The following is a 19,697-nucleotide window of genomic DNA, read 5'->3' as shown; positions in this document are numbered from 1 at the left end:
TGATTTTATTACAGCATGCCCAAAAGGTAAAAGTTGCTAAATGTAATAAAGAGTATGCACAAAAATTTTTATTAAGTTAGGTCAATTTTTTCTACCAAAAAAAAATAATTTTTCCAAAGTACGCGAAATTTGACTTTTTTCGAAATTTTTTTTTGATATAAAACATAAAAATACTACTGGAAAAAATAACTTTTTATGACTTTTAAGGCCTGTTCCTTAAAATTCAGGCAATTTTGAATAGATTTGGCCAAAAAAAATTTGTTCTATTAGCAAAATTTCCTGAAAAATTCAATTTGAAAAAAAAGAAAAGTTTGGCAAAATCTGTGGTCGATTTTCCAGCTTCAAAAAGCCTATAACATATTGATTTAATTACAGCATGCCCTAAAGATTAAAGTTGCTAAATGTAATAAAGAGCATTCACAAAAAAAATATGAAGATCGGACAGTTTTTCTGCAAAATAAAATAGATTTTATCAAAGTACGAGAAATTTGACTTTTTTTCTCGAAAATTTCACTTTTTTATATAAAATTGAAAAAGTTAGTATAAAAAGTGAAAAAACCGAGTTCGCCCCGCTTCACTTTTAGTCAATTTAAGAAAAAACTATACACGCTTTTTTGAAGTTTTAAACGGAAATGGATAGCCCATTAGATTCTTAATAAGTCCCCTGAAGACGTCTAAGCTCTAGCTCTTACCAGTTTTTGTCCAACTTACCGTTTTTCCGACCGAAGCAAAAAAATCGAAAAAAAAAATTTTTGTCGTCCGACTTTGAGGCTCAATAAGTACCCTAAAAATTTATCTCACAAATATTTCATTTTATACTTTATTGTAGGCAATTTAATAAGGAACAAATTTGATTTTATGTTTTTTTCTGTCAGTCGATTAGAACATGGAGAAAAATGTCATTTAATGAAGGTGGTCAAAAAAATACCGACTTCACCTCAAAACCGAGATCGCCCCGCTTTACCCTAAGTAACCTACGGACTTACAGATCCCAATTGTAGAACAGCTTCGCTTTCAAACAAAATAATTCAGATGATGAATTTATTGATAGGTAAAGCTTAACTTATCAAAAGATAGAAAAAGAAAAATTTACTTGAAATTTACATTACGAATATCTATTACAAAAACAGAACAAGATACAAGTCTCCACCAAAATATACATAATAGCTTAGACCAACAAAAATAATTTATTTTAAACAAAATTCATTACTAAGAATTTATTGTTGTTTTTTTATTGTTAAAAAAACGAAAAGTAACTAAAAGATAATACTTGAGATTAAACTGGATTACAAATTGGTTCATACTATAAAATAATTTTCATTTACTTAAAAGTGATAAGGGAAAAGGGACATAACGAGTATATGCAGTTAAAAAGGAAAGAAAAGCAGTGCGTATAAAAAGTCACTGCTTTAAATCACAATTGTATATAATAATGTTAGTACGACGTAACATAATGGTTTGACTTATTATGATACAAGGGGTGTTTCTCTGGTTTCTTACTTTTCTTCACACCACTCATTCTCCTTGCGAACCTAGACACAAATAAAAATTCATTATGGTGTTCTCTAAATAAGATAACAAGCGTGACCTTGTTTTAGTGTATAAAGCTAAAATATAACAACATTTTAACGACCAATTCAGACATACTACTAAAGTGAAAGGGGGACGTAACTGAAGACTTTTTGATGCAGGGGGGGGGGGGGTTTTCTCCGGAACCACTTGATGAACCGTGCAGATTTTTTGGACTTAAGCTTTTATGGGTATGAACATCTCATGGTTTCGAAGCCACCCCCCTACCCCCCCCCCCCCTTCTAGCCCCCCGGGGCTCAAAAACCCCCTAAAAATGAACCTAACCTTAATTTTCTCAAAAACTATTTGACCAATAGATATGATTTCCTAGAATTAAGCTTTCATGCTAATCAACTACCTTTTAGATTAGAAGTCACCCCCCCCGCTACCAACCCCTAGCCCTCCAGGGCTCAAAAAAACCCTGAAAATGAACCTAACCTTAATTATCTCAGAAACTATTTGACCAATAGATATGATTTCTTAGAATTAAGCTTTCATACTAATAAACTATCTTTTACATTAGAAGTCACCCCCCTGCTGCCAACCCCTAGCCCTCCGGGGCTCCAAAAAACTCTGGAAATGAACCTAACCTTAATTATCTCAGGAACTATTTGACCAATAGATATGATTTCTTAGAATTAAGCTTTCATGCTAATAAACTATCTTTTAGATTAGAAGTCACCCCCCTGCTGCCAACCCCTAGCCCTCCGGGGCTCAAAAAAACCCTGGAAATGAACCTAACCTTAATTATCTCAGAAACCATTTAATCAATAGAGATGATTTCTTAAACTTAAGTTTTTATGCATATAACTTAACTTATAGTTTCGAAGTTACCCTCCTGCCTCCAACCCCTAGCCCTCCGGGGCTCAAATTAACCCTGAAAATGAACCTAACCTTAATTTTCTCAAAAACTATTTGACCAATAGATATGATTTCTTAGAATTAAGCTTTCATGCTAATAAATTATGTTTTAGATTAGAAGTCACCTCCCTGCTGCCAACCCCTAGCCCTCCGGGGCTCAAAAAACCCTGGAAATGAACCTAACCTTAATTATCTCAGGAACCATTTGATAAATAGAGATGATTTCTTAAACTTAAGTTTTTATTAGTGATAGAATCCGGATCCGGAATCCGAATCCAGAATCCGCCCAATTTTCGGCCAATTTTGGAATCCGAATCCGAATCCGTTTTTTATAGCGGATTCCGGATTCTAAATTGGTAGGCTAAAATTACCGTTCTGAGTTTTTTTCTTACAACTCCCTCTTTTTGAAGGCAAAGATCACCCCCCCCCCCCCCTCTTTTCTTCGCACATAAACCACGAAGTTGATATACCAGCTAATAACACAGAGCTCTCATTGTCAGGCCAGCGATCACGTGATGAGCTATTCAATTCCAAGACCTCAGATTTGACAGCCAACGATCACATGATGAAGTGTAATCCACTCACCATCAACTAAGCCCTCTAATTGGCTGTACAGTGATTACATGACATAATAATATACACACTCCCGTTAGAAAATACCAAGCACATTTTTAGGACATACGTAGCACTTAAATTTTTTTCTACATAACAAATTTTAATAATTACTAATGTGATGTAAATGTTTTAGTTATGCTGGAAGTCAACACTTTAAACAAAACAAGGCTTCAACCAAGTAACAAAGTGATAAATTAACGAAAAAAGCTATCCCTCTGTGACGGACGGCCTTTTAAAATACTGCTAGAATCCGGAATCCGAATCCGGAATCCGCCAAAAATAACAATCCGGAATCCGCAAGAATCTGTCACTTTTTTTGACGGATTCCTTAAGAATCCGGAATCCGAATCCGGCCCAAAAATTCGACGGATTCCCATCCCTAGTTTTTATGCTTATAAACTGACTTATAGTTTCGAAGTTACCCTCCTGCCTCCAACCCCTAGCCCTCCGGGGCTCAAATTAACCCTAAAAATGAACCTAACCTTAATTTTCTCAAAAACTATTTGACTAATAGATATAATTTCTTAGAATCAAGCTTTCATGCTAATAAATTATGTTTTAGATTAGAAGTCACCCCCCTGCTGCCAACCCCTAACCCTCCGGAGCTCAAAAAATCCCTGGAAATGAACCTAACCTTAATTATCTCAGGAACCATTTGATAAATAGAGATGATTTCTTGAACTTAAGTTTTTATGCTTATAAACTGACTTATAGTTTCGAAGTTACCCTCCTGCCGCCAACCCCTAGCCCTCCGGAGCTTAAATTAACCCTAAAAATGAACCTATCCTTAATTTTCTCAGAAACCATTTGATCAATACAGCAGATTTCTAGGACTTTTATGGTTTAGAAGTCACCCCCCTGCCCCGATCCCATAGCCCCCCGGGGCTCAAAAAACTACTTTTCTAGGAGAAGAAGGATGTCAATCAATTTTGTGAGAGTTGGGACTCAATACTTTGTTTATTGAAAAATCTTACAAAGCAAAGCTTTTATTTAATTAGATATGGTCTGTGAGGGTTAGCTTTTTCCCCGTTCATTTTGACATGTTATAAATGTCCTATAGATTTTAAACTTTGCATGATGTTTTCTATAGCATTTAGGTACGTCAGTCACAAACGGATAGCTTTTTTAGTTAATTTAGGCATGTCAGAATTGTCCTATTGATTTCAAACTTTCCATGGTGATACCTTTAGTAGTTAGGTACGATTTAGAAAGCGTAGCAACTCTATAATCATTACAAGAATGTCCGTACGTCCATTTTAAACATGTTGATTTTTTACTTTTTTAACAACAAATTTTTTTGTGATCTAATCATCCGATTGATCTGATTTTTGGTATGTTTATTCCTGGGACAACAAAAAAAGTATAATGTTTCAAGCGAAGCAACTCTATAATCAAGTCCTAAATATGTAAGTATGTCCATAAACATTATCCTGTATCAAGCAGTTTTTCAACAAAATTACACTTACAATTTTGCTTCAACTCTTATACATTTATATTTTGATTATTCAGTTCTGACACTATATAAGTGTTAATGTCCGTTTGTCCTACAGTTTCAGTGCTTCGCTTTTATGGATGTTGTCATCCTTGTTTTTTTAACATTGATTGATTTTCTATCTATATTTCACATCTAAAACATAATTTATTAGCATGAAAGCTTAATTCTAAGAAATCATATTTATTGGTCAAATAGTTTGAGAAAATTAAGGTTAGGTTCATTTTTAGGGTTAATTTGAGCCCCGGAGGGCTAGGGGTTGGAGGCAGGAGGGTAACTTCGAAACTATAAGTCAAGGGAAACCGGTCCAAAAATTTGACGGATTGCCATCCCTAAAAATAATAACACTAAACCTATGCGAATATTTACTTTTTAGTGTGAATTACCTACCAATTGAATAACGACAATTTATGAAATGAAATACCTACTAACCTAGTGATTATTATATAATATTTGACTCATTTTTGTTTGTTAAAAATACATTTTTCTGAGTACCTAACAAAAAATTCTTAACTAGTGTTTTTTTTTATAAATAAAAAAGTACTCTACCTGTTCCTCTTCACTTGGGGTGAAGTCATTCTTAATGTTGAAGGTTTTTCTGATCTCCTCAGGAGTCTTGCCCTGTAAAAAAGGTCACATTGTCATTTCGATAAGATTAACATAAGGTATTTTTTTGTTTCAGTAAATTGTAAAATAAAGTACTTTTCATCTAATGCAATAGAATAACCTTTCCACGTCGAAGTTAACTTAAATTATAATTTGAAAGCTCGTTCAGCTATTCGTTGGCTTAAAATCATTATGGGCATGTTTCAGGGGTGTATATTTTGCACAAGATTTATTTTTTTCCCCTGCTACAAAATTCTTATTTTTCTTCCCCCCCTAGTTTTTTCTCACCAAGTAGGGAGAAAATGGAAAAATATTTAAAGAACTCTATATTTTATTTTTTTTATCCCTCCTACCACACATTTTTAAAAGTTTTTTTACCAAGGAGGGGGGGGGGGGGGGGGGGGGGGGAATGGAAATTTTTTTTTTCAGTTTTCTTAATTTTCACATTTTTTCCCCCTCCAACCACTTATTTTTTATTCCCCCCCCCCCGCCCCCTGAGCAGGGGATCCCATGTAGAATATACACCCCTGGCATGTTTATAAATTAATTGGATCAATTTTTCTAGTACCTAATCTTTATCTACATTAGGGGTAATTTTGTTGTCCAAAATTAGAAGGGTTCGTCGTCTATTGTCTTATCCCTTAAAATCCCTGGATATAACTGACATCCTTACCTTGATCATGTTCGCCACAGTTTTGCAGGTTACGTCCAACAGACCCTAAAATACAAACAAACTAAGGAACTGCTAAAAAAAAATTTCTTTCTTGGGGTTAAGTTTTTTAGTGTTTTTGGGGTTTGGTTACAAAATGGCATTCCACACCCCCCCCCCCCACCTCCTTATTAAAAGTTTGTTATTATAGAATTTTATAGAAATAATAATTTAGGACATCAGGAATAAGGTATAGCCAACAAGCGAAATAAATCTAGAAAAATATTTGGGGGACTGATAATAAGGCAGTCATTTCTACTAAGTGTTGCTCCCAACGACAGCCTAAAAATCAAGAATTTTTCGAACTGATTTCGTTGTTGGTTTAAGCTGTAAGGATATTTAAATAATTCTTAACAAACAAAAATTTGTTGGTTACAGATAAGTTATTCTACAAGTTATTACACTACCTTGATATCCATGTAGTTAGCAGCAATGATCAGTTCAAACAAGGTTCCCTGATCTCCCTAAAAAAAGTGTTAATTTAAATGTTTTTTTTTATGACATCAGCGATTTTTTTCTTTGATACAAAACCTAGCGGAAAAACACGAAACCATTTGGAATTAACATGGATTTTATTTACATTTAGTACGAAAGATTTTTCTATTCTGTTTTCAGAGCTCTTTTCTCCTCCTCTTTTCACATATTTTTTTCATTTCCCATCCCCCCCTTTAGCAGGGGATCCCGTGCAGAAAAAAAACCTATGAATTAATCCGAAAAAGATTTTATGCTTTGAATATACAAACCTTAAGAAATTCCGCATCCCAGGAGGAAATATCATCAGTTCTCTTCTCCTTATTTTCATCATCCTCAGGTAGAGGGGGATCATCCTAAATATAAGGAGATTTTAAGGGGGGGGTAAGTTTTGCCACTTTCGCGTAATCAGTGTTGTGTGGGCTAGGTATTGATCTGAGATTATAGGTTATTTAGGATAAAAGTTTACTTTTGGGTAGTAGTTCACGGAAATTTAATCATTTTTTGAATAGGTCTCCAGGTTCAGGTGCTGCAGGCTGGAAGGTCGTTTCTGGACAGGTAAAAGTAAAAAAATTTTATTTAAAAAGTTACAGGTACACTTATAAAACAAAATATGCATCTTTTTGGATGTTATCATCATATTTGCAGAAAAATTTAAAATCGGCCTCCAGGTTCAGGTGCTGCAGGCCTCCAGGTACACTCTGGACAGGTAAAAATTAAAATTTATTATTTGAAGAGTTACAGGTACACTTATAAATCAAAATATGCATCTTTTTGGATGTTATCATCATATTTGCAGAAAAAAATTAAAATCGGCCTCCAGGTTCAGGTGCTGCAGGCCTCCAGGTACACTCTGGACAGGTAAAAATTAGAATTTCTTATTTGAAGAGTTACAGGTACACTTATAAAACAAAATATGCATATTTTTGGATGTTATCATATTTGCAGAAAAATTTAAAATCGGCCTCCAGGTTCAGGTGCTGCAGGCCTCCAGGTACACTCTGGACAGGTAAAAATTAGAATTTCTTATTTGAAGAGTTACAGGTACACTTATAAAACAAAATATGCATATTTTTGGATGTTATCATCATATTTGCAGAAAAATTTAAAATCGGCCTCCAGGTTCAGGTGCTGCAGGCCTCCAGGTACAATCTGGACAGGTAAAAAATAAAATTTTTTATTAGAAGAGTTACAGGTACACTTATTAAACTAAATATGCATCTTTTTGGATGTTATCATCATATTTGCAGAAAAATTTAAAACCGGCCTCCAGGTTCAGGTGCTGCAGGCCTCCAGGTACACTCTGGACAGGTAAAACTTAAAATTTTTTATTTAGGTACTTTTTGATATTAGAGGAAAGGTTTCTAAATAGAAATTGTTAAAATATAATAAAATAGCAAAATTTATCAAGTAAACCTTTTCCAGGAGCCTGCAGGATAGCTAATAATCTTAATACATAATTTTTGAATTTAGAGAAAAGGTTATGAAATAGGAAATGGTTAAATATCATTATCAAATACAATACATATTATTTAATGTCCCTAGATGTGCTTTAGACAGGCTCAAGGTGGCCTCCATGCTCAATTTTTTATTTAAGTTTCTTATCTTTTTCTATATAATATACCTTCCTTTACACATTTAATTTACCTGTCCAGCAGGCCCCTGGAGGCCATCTAGAGCCTGTCTGGAACACATTTCGAAGCCTTAAATACTATATTATACTAAATTATTATAATTTAGCCATTTTCTTTTTAGAAACCATTCCTCTAAATTCAAAAATAACCATTTAGGCTTTTTTAACTGGCTAGCGACAACCAGCAGTCAACAGGATCCAGGTAAGGTGTCCATATCAAAAAGTATCAAAAAAACATTTGGTTTAATAAGTGTACCTCTAATTCTTTAAATAAGAGATTATAATTTTTAACTGTTCAGAGTGGACCTGGAGGTCTGCATCACCTGAACCTGGAGGCTGATTGTCAATTTATCTTTAAATATGATAATAACATCCAAAATTACGCATATTTAGTTTTATAAGTGTACCTCTAACTCTTTAAATAAGAAATTATAATTTTTACCTGTTTAGACTGGACCTGGAGGCCTGCAGCACCTGAACCTGGAGGCCGATTTTAATTTTAACTGCAAATATGATGATAACATCCAAAAAGATGCATATTTGGTTTTATAAATGTACCTGTAACTCTTCAAATAAAATTTTTTAATTTTTACCTATCCAGAGTGTTCCTGGAGGCCTGCAGCACCTGAACCTGGAGGCCAATTGTCATATTTTCTTCAAATATGGTAATAACATCCAAAAAGATGCATATTTGGTTTAATAAGTGTACCTGCAACTCTTCAAATAAATAATTTTAATTTTTACCTGTCCAGAGTGTACCTAGAGGCCTGCAGCACCTGAACCTGGAGGCTGATTTTAAATTTTTCTGCAAATATGATGATAACATCCAAAACGATGCATATTTTATTTTATAAGTGTACCTGTAACTCTTCAAATAAAAATTTTTAATATTTACCTGTCCCGAGTGTACCTGGAGGCCTGCAGCACCTGAACCTGGAGGCCGATTTTAAATTTTTCTGCAAATATGATGATAACATCCAAAAAGATGCATATTTTGTTTTATAAGTGTACCTGTAACTCTTTAAATAAAATTTTTTTATTTTTATCTGTCCAGAGTGTACCTGGAGGCCTGCAGCACCTGAACCTGGAGGCCGATTGTCATTTTTTTCTTCATATATGGTAATAACATCCAAAAACACGCATGTTTGGTTTTATAAGTGTACCTCTAACTCTTCAAATAAAAATTTTTAATTTCTACCTGTCCAGAGTGTACCTGGAGGCCGATTTTAATTTTTTCTGCAGATATGTTAATTACATTCAAAAAGAAGCATATTTTGTTTTATAAGTTGCTCTCTAACTCTTCAAACAAAATTTTTAAATTTTTTTTACCTGTCCAGAAACGACCTTCCAGCCTGCAGCACCTGAACCTGGAGACCTATTCAAAAAATGATTAAATTTCCGTGAACTACTACCCAAAAGTAAACTTTTATCCTAAATAACCTATAATCTCAGATCAATACCTAGCCCACACAACACTGATTACGCGAAAGTGGCAAAACTTACCCCCCCTTATTTATCTCATTGTATTATAGACAGCATTCTGTTGATACTAAAATGAAAATTTTGTGCTGGCTTCGCCACAAGCATTCATGTTCCCTATTTAGAATTCAACAAGAAAGAAAACGTTCATTCCCCCTGGTTAAATGTTCTGTAATATCAAGAAGCCAACCATCACTCATGTAAAATTATTTTAATTTTGAAAAGATTTTTTTAAATTTTTATAAAAAAAGATTAAATCCATTTCAGAAAGATTTAACAAAACATCAAGACTTTTTAAGCTCCGAGCCACCTCGTTTCTAAACAGCTGGCTAAACAAGGAGAATTCAAAGCAAAGTAAGATTTTGTTACAAAAATCCATTTAAAACTTATTTTTAATTCAATCCTTCACATGTAAAAAATATTTATTTTTTTAGAATGATTGTATAAACTGTTAAGCTGCTCAAAGTGATCAAAGCCCTAATAATTAATAGGTATACTTTTGTAAAGCAGACATTTATTAAAAAAGAAATTGTTAAAAAATAGTGAAGAAAAAATAAGCCCTCAGCAATAAAGTATTATATTTAGAAAATTGTACCTACTGTTGCTGTGATAGATTGTTGGAACACTAAGAACTTTGTGTTGTTAACAAGGTAAAAAGAAACCAAAATTCAATATGTTTTTGAAATATTATATTAATAAGCTTTATAACAAAGTAAAAAAGGGGGGGGTTTTTAATGCAACCATCTCGTAATCAGTGAGCAAATGGCACTTAGAATTCGAATTTCGAGCTGAAATTTTGCATGGGTAATCCTTGGTAGGTCTATTTTCCCTAAATCGAACAAAAAGTTGGAAAAGTAACGGCTGGCGGCTGCAGCTCAGCCGTTTAGCCGTTTTTTGCCTATTTTTAGGGTAAATTCATCTTTATTTACGTAGGAATCAACTTTTTAAAACATAGTTTTGGTTTAATTCATATTAAATGATAGCAATAACCACTTTTTAAATTTCTAGTACCAGCTGCTAAACGGCTAGAACCGGCTGAAAACGGCTGGGAGCGGCCAAGAGTATGAAGAGTAGATAGGGCTTGTGACATGTCTAGGGGTAGGTTTTTATGGGTGCTGAGCTCAAAAATACTACTAAAAATAGTGAAGACCAATACAAATGGCAGCTGGGTAACAGCTGCAGCTCAGCTGCGAGCGGCCAAGAGTAGAATGAGTAGATAGGGCTTGTGATGTGTCTACGGGTAGGTTTTTATGGGTGCTGAGCTCAAAAATGCTACCAAAAATTGTGGCGGCCCATCCATGTGGCAGCTGAATAACGGCGGCAGCTCAGCTGGGAGAGGCCAAGAGTAAAATGAGTACATAGGGCATGTGACATGTCCAGGGTTAGGTTTTTATGGGTGCTTAACTCAAAAATGCTTTAAAAATAGTTTCGGCCAATCCCTATGGCAGTTAAGTAATAGCTGCTGCTCAGCTGCGAGCGGTTAAGAGTTGAATGATTAGATAGGGCTTGTGACGTGTCTAGAGGTAGGTTTTAATGGGTGCTGAGCTCAAAAATGGTACCAAAAATAGTGGCAGCCCATCCATATGGCAGCTGGGTAACGGCCGAAGCTCAGTTGCGAGCGGTCAAGAGTAGAATGAGTAGATATGGCTTATGACGTGTCTAGGGGTAGGTTTTAATGGGTGCTGAGCTCAAAAATGGTACCAAAAATAGTGGCGGACAATCTATATGGCATCTGAGCAACAGCTGCAGCTCAAATGGGAGCGGCCAAGAGTAAAATGAGTACATAGGGCTTGTGACATGTCTTGGGGTAAGTTTTTTTGGGTACTGAGCTAAAAAATGCTCCCAAAAATAGTGGCGACCCATCCATATGGCAGTTGGGTAACGGCTGCAGCTCAGCTTGGGGAGGCTAAGAGTAGAATGAGTAGATAGGGCTTGTGGGCTGTAGCTGTTACCCAGCTGCCATATGGATGAGCCGCCACTATTATTGGTAGTATTTTGAGCTCAGCACTCATAAATACCTACCCCTGGACACGTCACAAGCCCTATGTACTCATTCTACTTTCGGCTGCTCCCAGATGAGCTGCCGCCGTTACCCGGCTGCCACATGGATGGGTCACCACTATTTTTGGTAGCATTTTGAGCTCAGCACTTATAAAAACCTACCCTAAGACACATCACAAGCCCTATCTACTCATTCTACTCTTGGCCGCTCCTAGCTGAGCTGTAGCTGTTACTCAGCTGCCATATGTGGATTGGTTGCCACTATTTTTAGTAGCATATTTGAGCTCAACACCCATAAAAACCTACCCCGAGACACGTCACAAGCTCTATCTACTCATTATACTCTTGGTGGCGCGCAGCTGAGCTGCAGCTGATACCCAGCTGCAATGTGGATGGGTCGCCACTATTTTTGGTACCATTTTTAAGCTCAGCACCCATGAAAACCTATCCTAGACACATCACAAGCCTTATCTACTCATTCTACTCTTGGCCACTTGCAGCTGAGCTGCTGCTGTTACTCAGCTGCCATATGGATGGGTCGCCACTATTTTTGGTAGAATTTTTGAGCTCAGCACCAATGAAAACCTACCCCTAGACATGTCACATGCCCTCTGTACTCATTCTACTCTTGGCCTCTACCAGCTGAGCTTCGGCTGTTACCCAGCTGCCATATGGATGGGCTGCCACTATTTTTAGTACCATTTTTGAGCTCAGCACCCATAAAAACCTACCTCTAGACACGTCACAAGCCCTATCTAATCATTCTACTCTTAGCCCCTCGCAGCTGAGCAGCAGCTATTACTTAACTGCCATAGGGATTGGCCGAAACTATTTTTAGAAGCATTTATGAGTTCAGCACCCATAAAAACCTAATCCTGGACACGTCACATGCCTCATGTACTCATTCTACTCTTGGCCTATCTCGTCTGAGCTGCGGCCGTTACCCAGCTGAGCTGCGTTCATTACCCAGCTGCCATGTGGATGGGCCTCCACTATTTTTGTTAGCATTTTTGAGCTCAGCACCTATAAAAACCTACCCCTAGACATGTCACAAGCCCTATCTACTCATTCTACTCTTGGCCGCTCGCAGCTCAGCTGCAGCTGTTACCCAGCTGCAATATGGATTGGCCGTCACTATTTTTAGTAGCATTTTTGAGCTCAGCACCCATAGAAACCTACCCCTAGACATGTCACAAGCCCTATCTACCCTTTATACTCTTGGCGGCTCCCAGCCGTTTTCAGCCGGTTCTAGCCGTTTAGCAGCTGGTACTAAAAATTTTGAAAAATGGTTATTGTTATCATTTAACATGAATTAAACCAGAAATATGTTTTAAAAAGTTGATTCCTACGTAATTAATGATGAATTTGCCCTAAAAATAGGCAAAAAACGGCTAAACGGCTGAGCTGCCAGCCGCCAGCCGTTACTTTTCCAACTTTTTGTTCAATTTAGGGAAAATAGACCTATCAAGGATTACTCATGCAAAATTTCAGATCGAAATTCGAAATCTAAGTGCCATTTGCTCACTGATTACGAGATGGTTGCATTAAAAACCCCCCCCTTATTTAAATTTTAGATTGTGCTGTTATTCTGATTTTATCCTGAATATTGTTGGCCTAGCAGCCTTTAATACCTTTTCTGGTAATTATTTTTTTAAAAGAAAAAGAAATTTTATTTTTTCCAAAAAATCAAAATGCAAAAGTGATTTCATTTTAGTCATAAATCGAGCGCAGTGAGAGTTTGAGTTCAAATTACCACCCCAGGCTCTATAATATACCCCCAGAGGTAAATCATGTTTATTGTAATAATGTTATTTATAAGCTCCGAGAAATTTATGTAATGAATCCAGTCATGCTTGTTTTATACATTTTTAATTTATCTTTCTAAACCTAAAATATTCCCCTTTTATTTAGTTTTGTGAAAGTTCACGAAGAACATTTTTATTTCAAAGTTGAAAAATGTCAAGCTGTCCACTAAATATGGGGAAATCTGCCTGGTGACGTCCTACACCTGGAGCTGCTTGCTGACCACCAACCGGCAGTAAGGCTGATACAACCCTCCAGAAATCACAGGTTGTACAAATTTTTGAGATTAAAACCAGTTTTGTTAGCACTGAGTGGCCGAAGGCCAGGACAAACTAAAATGGTGTTAACTTTATCATTTTTAATTCATTTTTCGTGGAAAGTTGTTTGTAATACAGGTTTTTTTTTGATATGGCTAAATACCGGTTGAGAACAGAAAGGGATATTGAAAAATAAGAGAATTGTTTTTAAATAGGTATGCAACAATGTGTAAAAATATTTTTAAAGTCAAGAAACATTGTGACTGCAAAATGCTTTTGGAGATCCTTGGGACGGAGTGACCTCTATACGGACGGAAATGTCCTACACATAGAGTAGTTGTGCTACTAGAGCATAAAACTAACCTTGTGGTGTGTGGCCCACTGAATGACTTTCTTGAGAATGGCGGCGTTTACGTTGGGCAGGGGCACAATTTCTTCATCGTCGTCCTAAAATTGAGACAGTACTACAGTGTGTTTTTTTTAATGAGAACTTTTTTGAAAGCAATTTTACCCCACTTATAGTTATCAGAATTTAATGATTAATGGCTTATTTTCTTCGTTTTTTAAGGGAAATTATGAAACAACAAAAAAAATTACAGTTTTTGTTGAAAAAGTACAGTGAAGTTGAAAATTAAAAACTTAGTTGTCAACATATAAAAATGGTTTTAGCGCATTTTTCTTAAAAAAATGGATTTTCTGTAGTCGACTTTGGGGGGCCAGTACTCCCTCCCTGGTTGAGATATGACCTTCAAACTTTGATATGTTCTAGTACATGTCCCTAATAGTATCTGTATACATTTTTAGCTCTATATCTCAACTTTGAAGTGTTTAGCAGCCATTCTTGCAAAAGGTTGATTATTTGAGCATAAGAAAAATGCGCTGAAACCATTTTTAGATGTTGACACCTAAGTTTTTAATTTTCAACTTTACTGTACTTTTTCAACAAAAACTGTAATTTTTTTTTGTTGTTTCATAATTTCCCTTAAAAAACGAAGAAAATAAGCCATTAATCATTAAATTCTGATAACTTTAAGTGGGGTAAAATTGCTTTCAAAAAAGTTCTCATAAAAAAAACACACTGTATAATGTTGATCACTGAATAGGGGGGGGGGGGGGGGGAGTTTTGACAAATTTGCGTAAACTTGGCACCTAGGCTTTATCTTTGGACTTAGAGGATAGGTTATTAATGATAAAATCATTCTTATAGGATGAATTTCACAAAATTTTAAGATTTTATGGATAGGCCTCCAGGTTCCGGAGCTCCAGGCCTCTAGGTGGTCTAAGTACAGGTAAAAATGAAAAAAAGTTAAGTTTAAAGTTACAAATCAACTTATAAAACAAAATATGCATCTTTTTTCTTCAAATGTGTGAATAATATTAAAAAAATATGCATATTTTGTTTCATATGTTAACCTGTAACTTCAATTTTTTTTTTTTTTTCATTTTTACCTGGTACAGAGACCACCTAGAGGCCTGGAGCTCCGGAACCTGGAGGCCTATCCAAAAAATCTTAAAACTTTGTGAAATTCATCATATAAGAATGATTTTATCATTAATAACCTATCCTCTCAGCCCAAAGATAAAGCCTAGGTGCCAGGTTTACGCAGATCAAATGTGTCAAAACTCCCCCCCCCCTTATCTATAATACTAAGTAGAACGATGTCTGTCTGTGTGTCTGTTTGTCTGTGTGTCTAAGGTTTTTTATATTTTTTTTTAAAAATCTAAATTACGAAAAATTAGTTTCATCAAACCTCATTAGGCAAAGCCCCTAGAGGCTAGGGCCGAAGCCGCTAGTCTATAATACAAAGTAGAACGATGTCTGTCTCTTTGTGTGTTTGTTTGTAGCGAAGGATCTCGCTAACCGCTGAACCGATCGGGTTCTCCTTTACAGGGTAGCTTCTCATAGGTCCCGGGAAGGTTTATAACTATTTTCTTGGGGGGGTGAGACATCCCCAACCCCTCCAAAAATGAAAAATACCCCCACAAAAAAATTTTCTTTTTAAAACTAAAATTAAAATAGTGGGGTCTACTAACCCCACCCCACAAAAAAAAAATCCCCCCCCAAATTTTTTTATTTTAAATCTAAATTACGAAAAATTTGTTTGATCAAACCTTTTGGGACAAAGCCCCTAGAGGCTAGGGGCGAAGCCGCTAGTATTGCATAAACAAAGAAACATAACTTAATGAAGTTTTCAATCAATCTATTTAAAAAGCCGAGTTTTGATCAATCTCTTGGTCTACTTTATTCAGAATATGGTGATTTCCTTCAAAGTTCCTATCGAGCACTGACTCCCCCTTTCCTAATTTTAAAAATATGAAAAAAACAGAGTTGGCATAAAAAAAGTTAAAAAAAACCAAGTTGTTTTTTTTGGGAGGGGTTTTGAAAGTACCTTTCTTCGAACATTTTAACTATATTTTGACTATTGAGGAGTAACATTTTCATACAACTAATAGAAATTTAAACAATTTAGTGTAACTATTGTATAACTGCGTTTTATTTTGTTTTCATTATACTTTCTTTTCAAACGCGAGTTTACTAGTCTAGTAGTCATACATACCTTGACGTCTAAATCCTCCAACATCTGCTTGATGGTGACAGATTGTTTAGCAATGTCAATGTCCACAGGGAACACCTCACCGTCACTGGACTGTAACTTGATGCTGGGCATTTTGGAGTGTCTGAAACATAGTTATCTATAGAATACCAGTAGTGATACTTCCAAGTTTTCCAGATATAAAGTATACCAAACAAAAATAAACCCGTTTATACTTTACATCCGTAACAAAAACCGCAATAGTTATAATAAAATGTGACTAAACTGAATGAATATTTGTATATTTTTAAACAAAAAAATTATTTAAACAAAATTATCTATGGAAAGGATAGTAATCCAATCCAGTTCTGTCATTAAAGATTTTTCTGTGTCTGGGCGGTCTACGTCCCTCTTCGACCAGAGCTTGAATGGAAGGTCTGTCTGCCGGGGATAATAGCTCGCTGTCGTAGTTCATCGGACATTCAATTTGTTTCTCTGTTTTTGCAAAGAAAAGCTTTTGCAAAATATCTTTGTCACGAGCAAGATTATCAAGGATATCATCTACTGTGTTCGCCTTTAGGTCACATTCCATCAAGAAATAGGAACCTAAAAACAGATAGATATTAAAATTAGGGTTGGCACTCCGTATCCGGAATCCGCCCAATTTTTGGGCCAATTTTGGAATCCGAAATCCGTTTTTTTAATAGCTGATTCCGGATTCTTAATTGGAAGGCTAAAATTAGCGTCTTGAGTTTTTTCTTTCAACTGCCTCTTTTTGAAGGCAAAGATTATCATCATTACATATAAAATCTTTTAGAATCTGGTTCTATTATCGAAAGTGAATTACAGAACACCAAGAACGTTACTTTTTAGGACATATGTAGCACTTATTTTTAATTTTTAAAAAAATCCTTTTAAAATAAGAATCCGGAACCCACAAGGAATCCGCCATTTTTTTGGCGGATTCTTTTAGGAATCCGGAATCCGGCCCAATAATTAGACGGATTACCATCACTAATTAAAATACTTAGAAACAAACACAAAGTTCTAATTTAAGGTAGAATAACACTGTATTTTAGACAGTCTAATAGGCAGATAAGATAAAAGTCTATCTTAACAGTCACGACTATTTGGAATCTACGCAGTGTAAACTTTAGTCATATAGTTATTATTCGGTATTCAATCCCAGAACACACTTTAATGTGGGATGTGTCGCTTATTTTGAAACCAGGCCTGACCTAAAATACTAAGATACACACTAAACAACCAAAATAAATAGTTGCATCTAAAGGATTTAGCATAACTTTAATGAGGCACTAGGTGAATAAAATAGTCGCACTGTCCCCCATCCCCCTTAAATATACAATACCCTTTCTCTTGCAACACAGCTATTTCAACCCCCTATTCTCTGAATTTTTCTCATTATGTATTTTAAGTGCTGTTTTTTCTTCTGATAAAATAAAATTTTTAATTTTTTCAATAGTTGTTACATAAGTCAATTTACCTTCTCTGTGTCTCTCGCCTTTGATGTGTTTAATGTTAGGCAATCTTCTGTCTCCCAACGAATCAACTTTCCTGGATGAGAACTTTTGTTAATACACTGATTATTGTTCACGTTTAAACTTTTAATAGTGTAAGAAAAGTAGGCTAAAACTAAAATGGTTAGTTAGATTCGAATAGAACATAAATCGAAATTCCAAATTTTGTCACTGAAATTGTAAGTAAACAAAATCTGATTATTTGGCAAAATGACTCAAAGTTCCCCGTAATTGTATAGCTGCTGCATGGGCTATTTTATCAGGTACGAAATGATCTGTACATATTTTACACAATTTCAATTCAGTTTTCTAAATTAAGATAGATACCTTATATAACCTTGATTTTCATAAATATATCCGCCGGCCCGTTTCAAAGCATCCACGAGTTGTGGCCGTGCCAACTAGATTAAAAATCAATAATGTTCTTGCATAAATTTACTTTTCAACGTGTTTTTAAACGTACAATGGTACTGCTATATATTAGAGAAAATAATGATTGGTGTAAATTGTAAAAAGACAATAATTACAAAATTTGTTGTTATGAAACTTGTAATGAAACAGAATAATTTCCTTTTGTGTAATGTGTATAAATATATTAGTGATGGCCGGATTCGGATTCTTAAAAAATCAGCCAAAAAAAGTGGCGGATTCTTGCGGATTCCGGATTCTTAATTTTGGCGGATTCCGGATTCTAGCAATATTTTAAAAGGAATTTTAAAAAATTAAGTGCTACATATGTCCTAAAAATCAATGTTATTGGTTTTCTCTATAATTCACTTCCGAGAATCGAACCAGATTTTAAAATATATTATATATATTGATGAAAAGTTTTGCCTTCAAAGAGGAGGAGTTGTAAGAAAAAAACTCAAGACGCTAATTTTAGCCTACTAATTTAGAATCCGAAATCCGCTATTAAAAAAAAGGATTCCGGATCCGGATTCCAAAATTGGCCAAAAATTGGGTAGATTCCGGATACGGCTTGCCATCCCTAATATAAATGCTAAATTAATGAAATGACCGGAATCGAATTTCTATTGGAATTAACAACAAAGAAAAACGGTACAAATTAAAACTATTCTTACCTTTCGCACAATTAATGATAATTCATATGTCGGCATTTTAAATACTTCTTTATATATAAATTATCTATTTTATTCGTAAAAAATAAAAATTAAAAAATAATAATCTTCGTGAACGGTTCTTTTCTTCTCTACCAAGAATTGCTGAGCAAGTTGCAAATGTTTACAGAGATCCCGTCTTATTTTTTATGTATATTATATTAATAATAATTCAATACAAAACTTGCTTTCTTAGTTTATTAATATAAACTAACATTATATATTTATGAATTATTTAACATCTAACGAAGGTTAAAACATAAGTTTACTATTTCAATTCAAAAAAAATAAAAACATAAAATAAAAAGTTGTGTACTTAAAAAAATATTCAGCGGCAATATTATGACTCATGGCTTTTAGTAGATATTTGCTTATACAAATCTATTTCTTTTTTTCAAGCTAGATTTTTCAAACATTTAATTAAGCGTATTCAACAAAAAAACAATTTTTTCTAATTTTTTATATTCACATTTAAAATCTAATTTCTATAAATATTTAATTAATTTTTTGGTAGAAAACTGTTTTACAATTTTACTAAAAGCCAATTTTGTGAGCGATAACATGAATATTTTAAAATCCTATTTCTAAAGCTAGCTCTAACAAATTAAAGGTAGCTTTTATAAAGTTCTTTTTATTCCTTGAAAATCATTCTTTTTACAGTATAGCCAGGTATCAACAGTAAGTTATATATTTTTTTAAAATAAGTAAAAAATATGAAAAAATTCAGCCACTTTATATAGAAATCAAATAAATATTAAATTACATTATTAATTAATAATTTTGTTTTTTTTACGAAATATTTAAATTTTATTTCCTCAATAACATTATTAGAATTCTAGGAAATGATGTAATGACTAATAATTAGAAACAATTGAAGCATAAAAAAGATGAATAAAGAAATTTGTTTTCCTTTAATACCAAAGTAAAATTGTCTGCTAGAATAATGTTACCAGATGAAAAAGGAAAGGGGATCAAAGATCTAAATCATTAATTTCCCCTCATTGAGTCATT

General features: G+C 34.6%; 2 protein-coding genes and 2 long non-coding RNA genes across 4 annotated transcripts; 2 read left to right on the top strand and 2 right to left on the bottom strand.

The window, feature by feature from the left end:
* Positions 1-1,027: 1,027 nt before the first annotated feature.
* Positions 1,028-16,214, bottom strand: LOC145319505 (S-phase kinase-associated protein 1-like). The gene is made up of 7 exons (XM_080161677.1): positions 16,055-16,214; positions 13,860-13,943; positions 6,596-6,679; positions 6,260-6,316; positions 5,817-5,861; positions 5,087-5,158; positions 1,028-1,532 (listed from the first exon to the last, which is right to left on the bottom strand). The coding sequence occupies exons 1-7, from the start codon at positions 16,163-16,165 to the stop codon at positions 1,497-1,499; spliced, it is 489 nt and encodes a 162-aa protein (XP_080017803.1). The 5' UTR covers positions 16,166-16,214; the 3' UTR covers positions 1,028-1,496.
* LOC145319508 (uncharacterized) lies at positions 9,671-10,085 on the top strand. Its single transcript, XR_013879906.1, has 3 exons — positions 9,671-9,789; positions 9,870-9,926; positions 10,021-10,085. It is a non-coding gene; the product is annotated as an uncharacterized LOC145319508 (long non-coding RNA).
* On the top strand, positions 13,009-13,506 carry LOC145319507 (uncharacterized). Its single transcript, XR_013879905.1, has 3 exons — positions 13,009-13,075; positions 13,151-13,219; positions 13,348-13,506. It is a non-coding gene; the product is annotated as an uncharacterized LOC145319507 (long non-coding RNA).
* mRpS6 (mitochondrial ribosomal protein S6) lies at positions 16,175-19,072 on the bottom strand. The gene is made up of 4 exons (XM_080161678.1): positions 18,651-19,072; positions 17,896-17,969; positions 17,535-17,605; positions 16,175-16,636 (listed from the first exon to the last, which is right to left on the bottom strand). The coding sequence occupies exons 1-4, from the start codon at positions 18,684-18,686 to the stop codon at positions 16,365-16,367; spliced, it is 453 nt and encodes a 150-aa protein (XP_080017804.1). The 5' UTR covers positions 18,687-19,072; the 3' UTR covers positions 16,175-16,364.
* Between the last annotated feature and the right edge of the window lie 625 nt (positions 19,073-19,697).

Source organism: Acartia tonsa, chromosome 5, assembly GCF_053477335.1.
Source record: "Acartia tonsa isolate MP-2025a chromosome 5, ASM5347733v1, whole genome shotgun sequence".
In the NCBI taxonomy this organism is placed as follows: domain Eukaryota; kingdom Metazoa; phylum Arthropoda; class Copepoda; order Calanoida; family Acartiidae; genus Acartia; species Acartia tonsa.
This window is presented reverse-complemented; position numbering and strand designations above follow the sequence as displayed.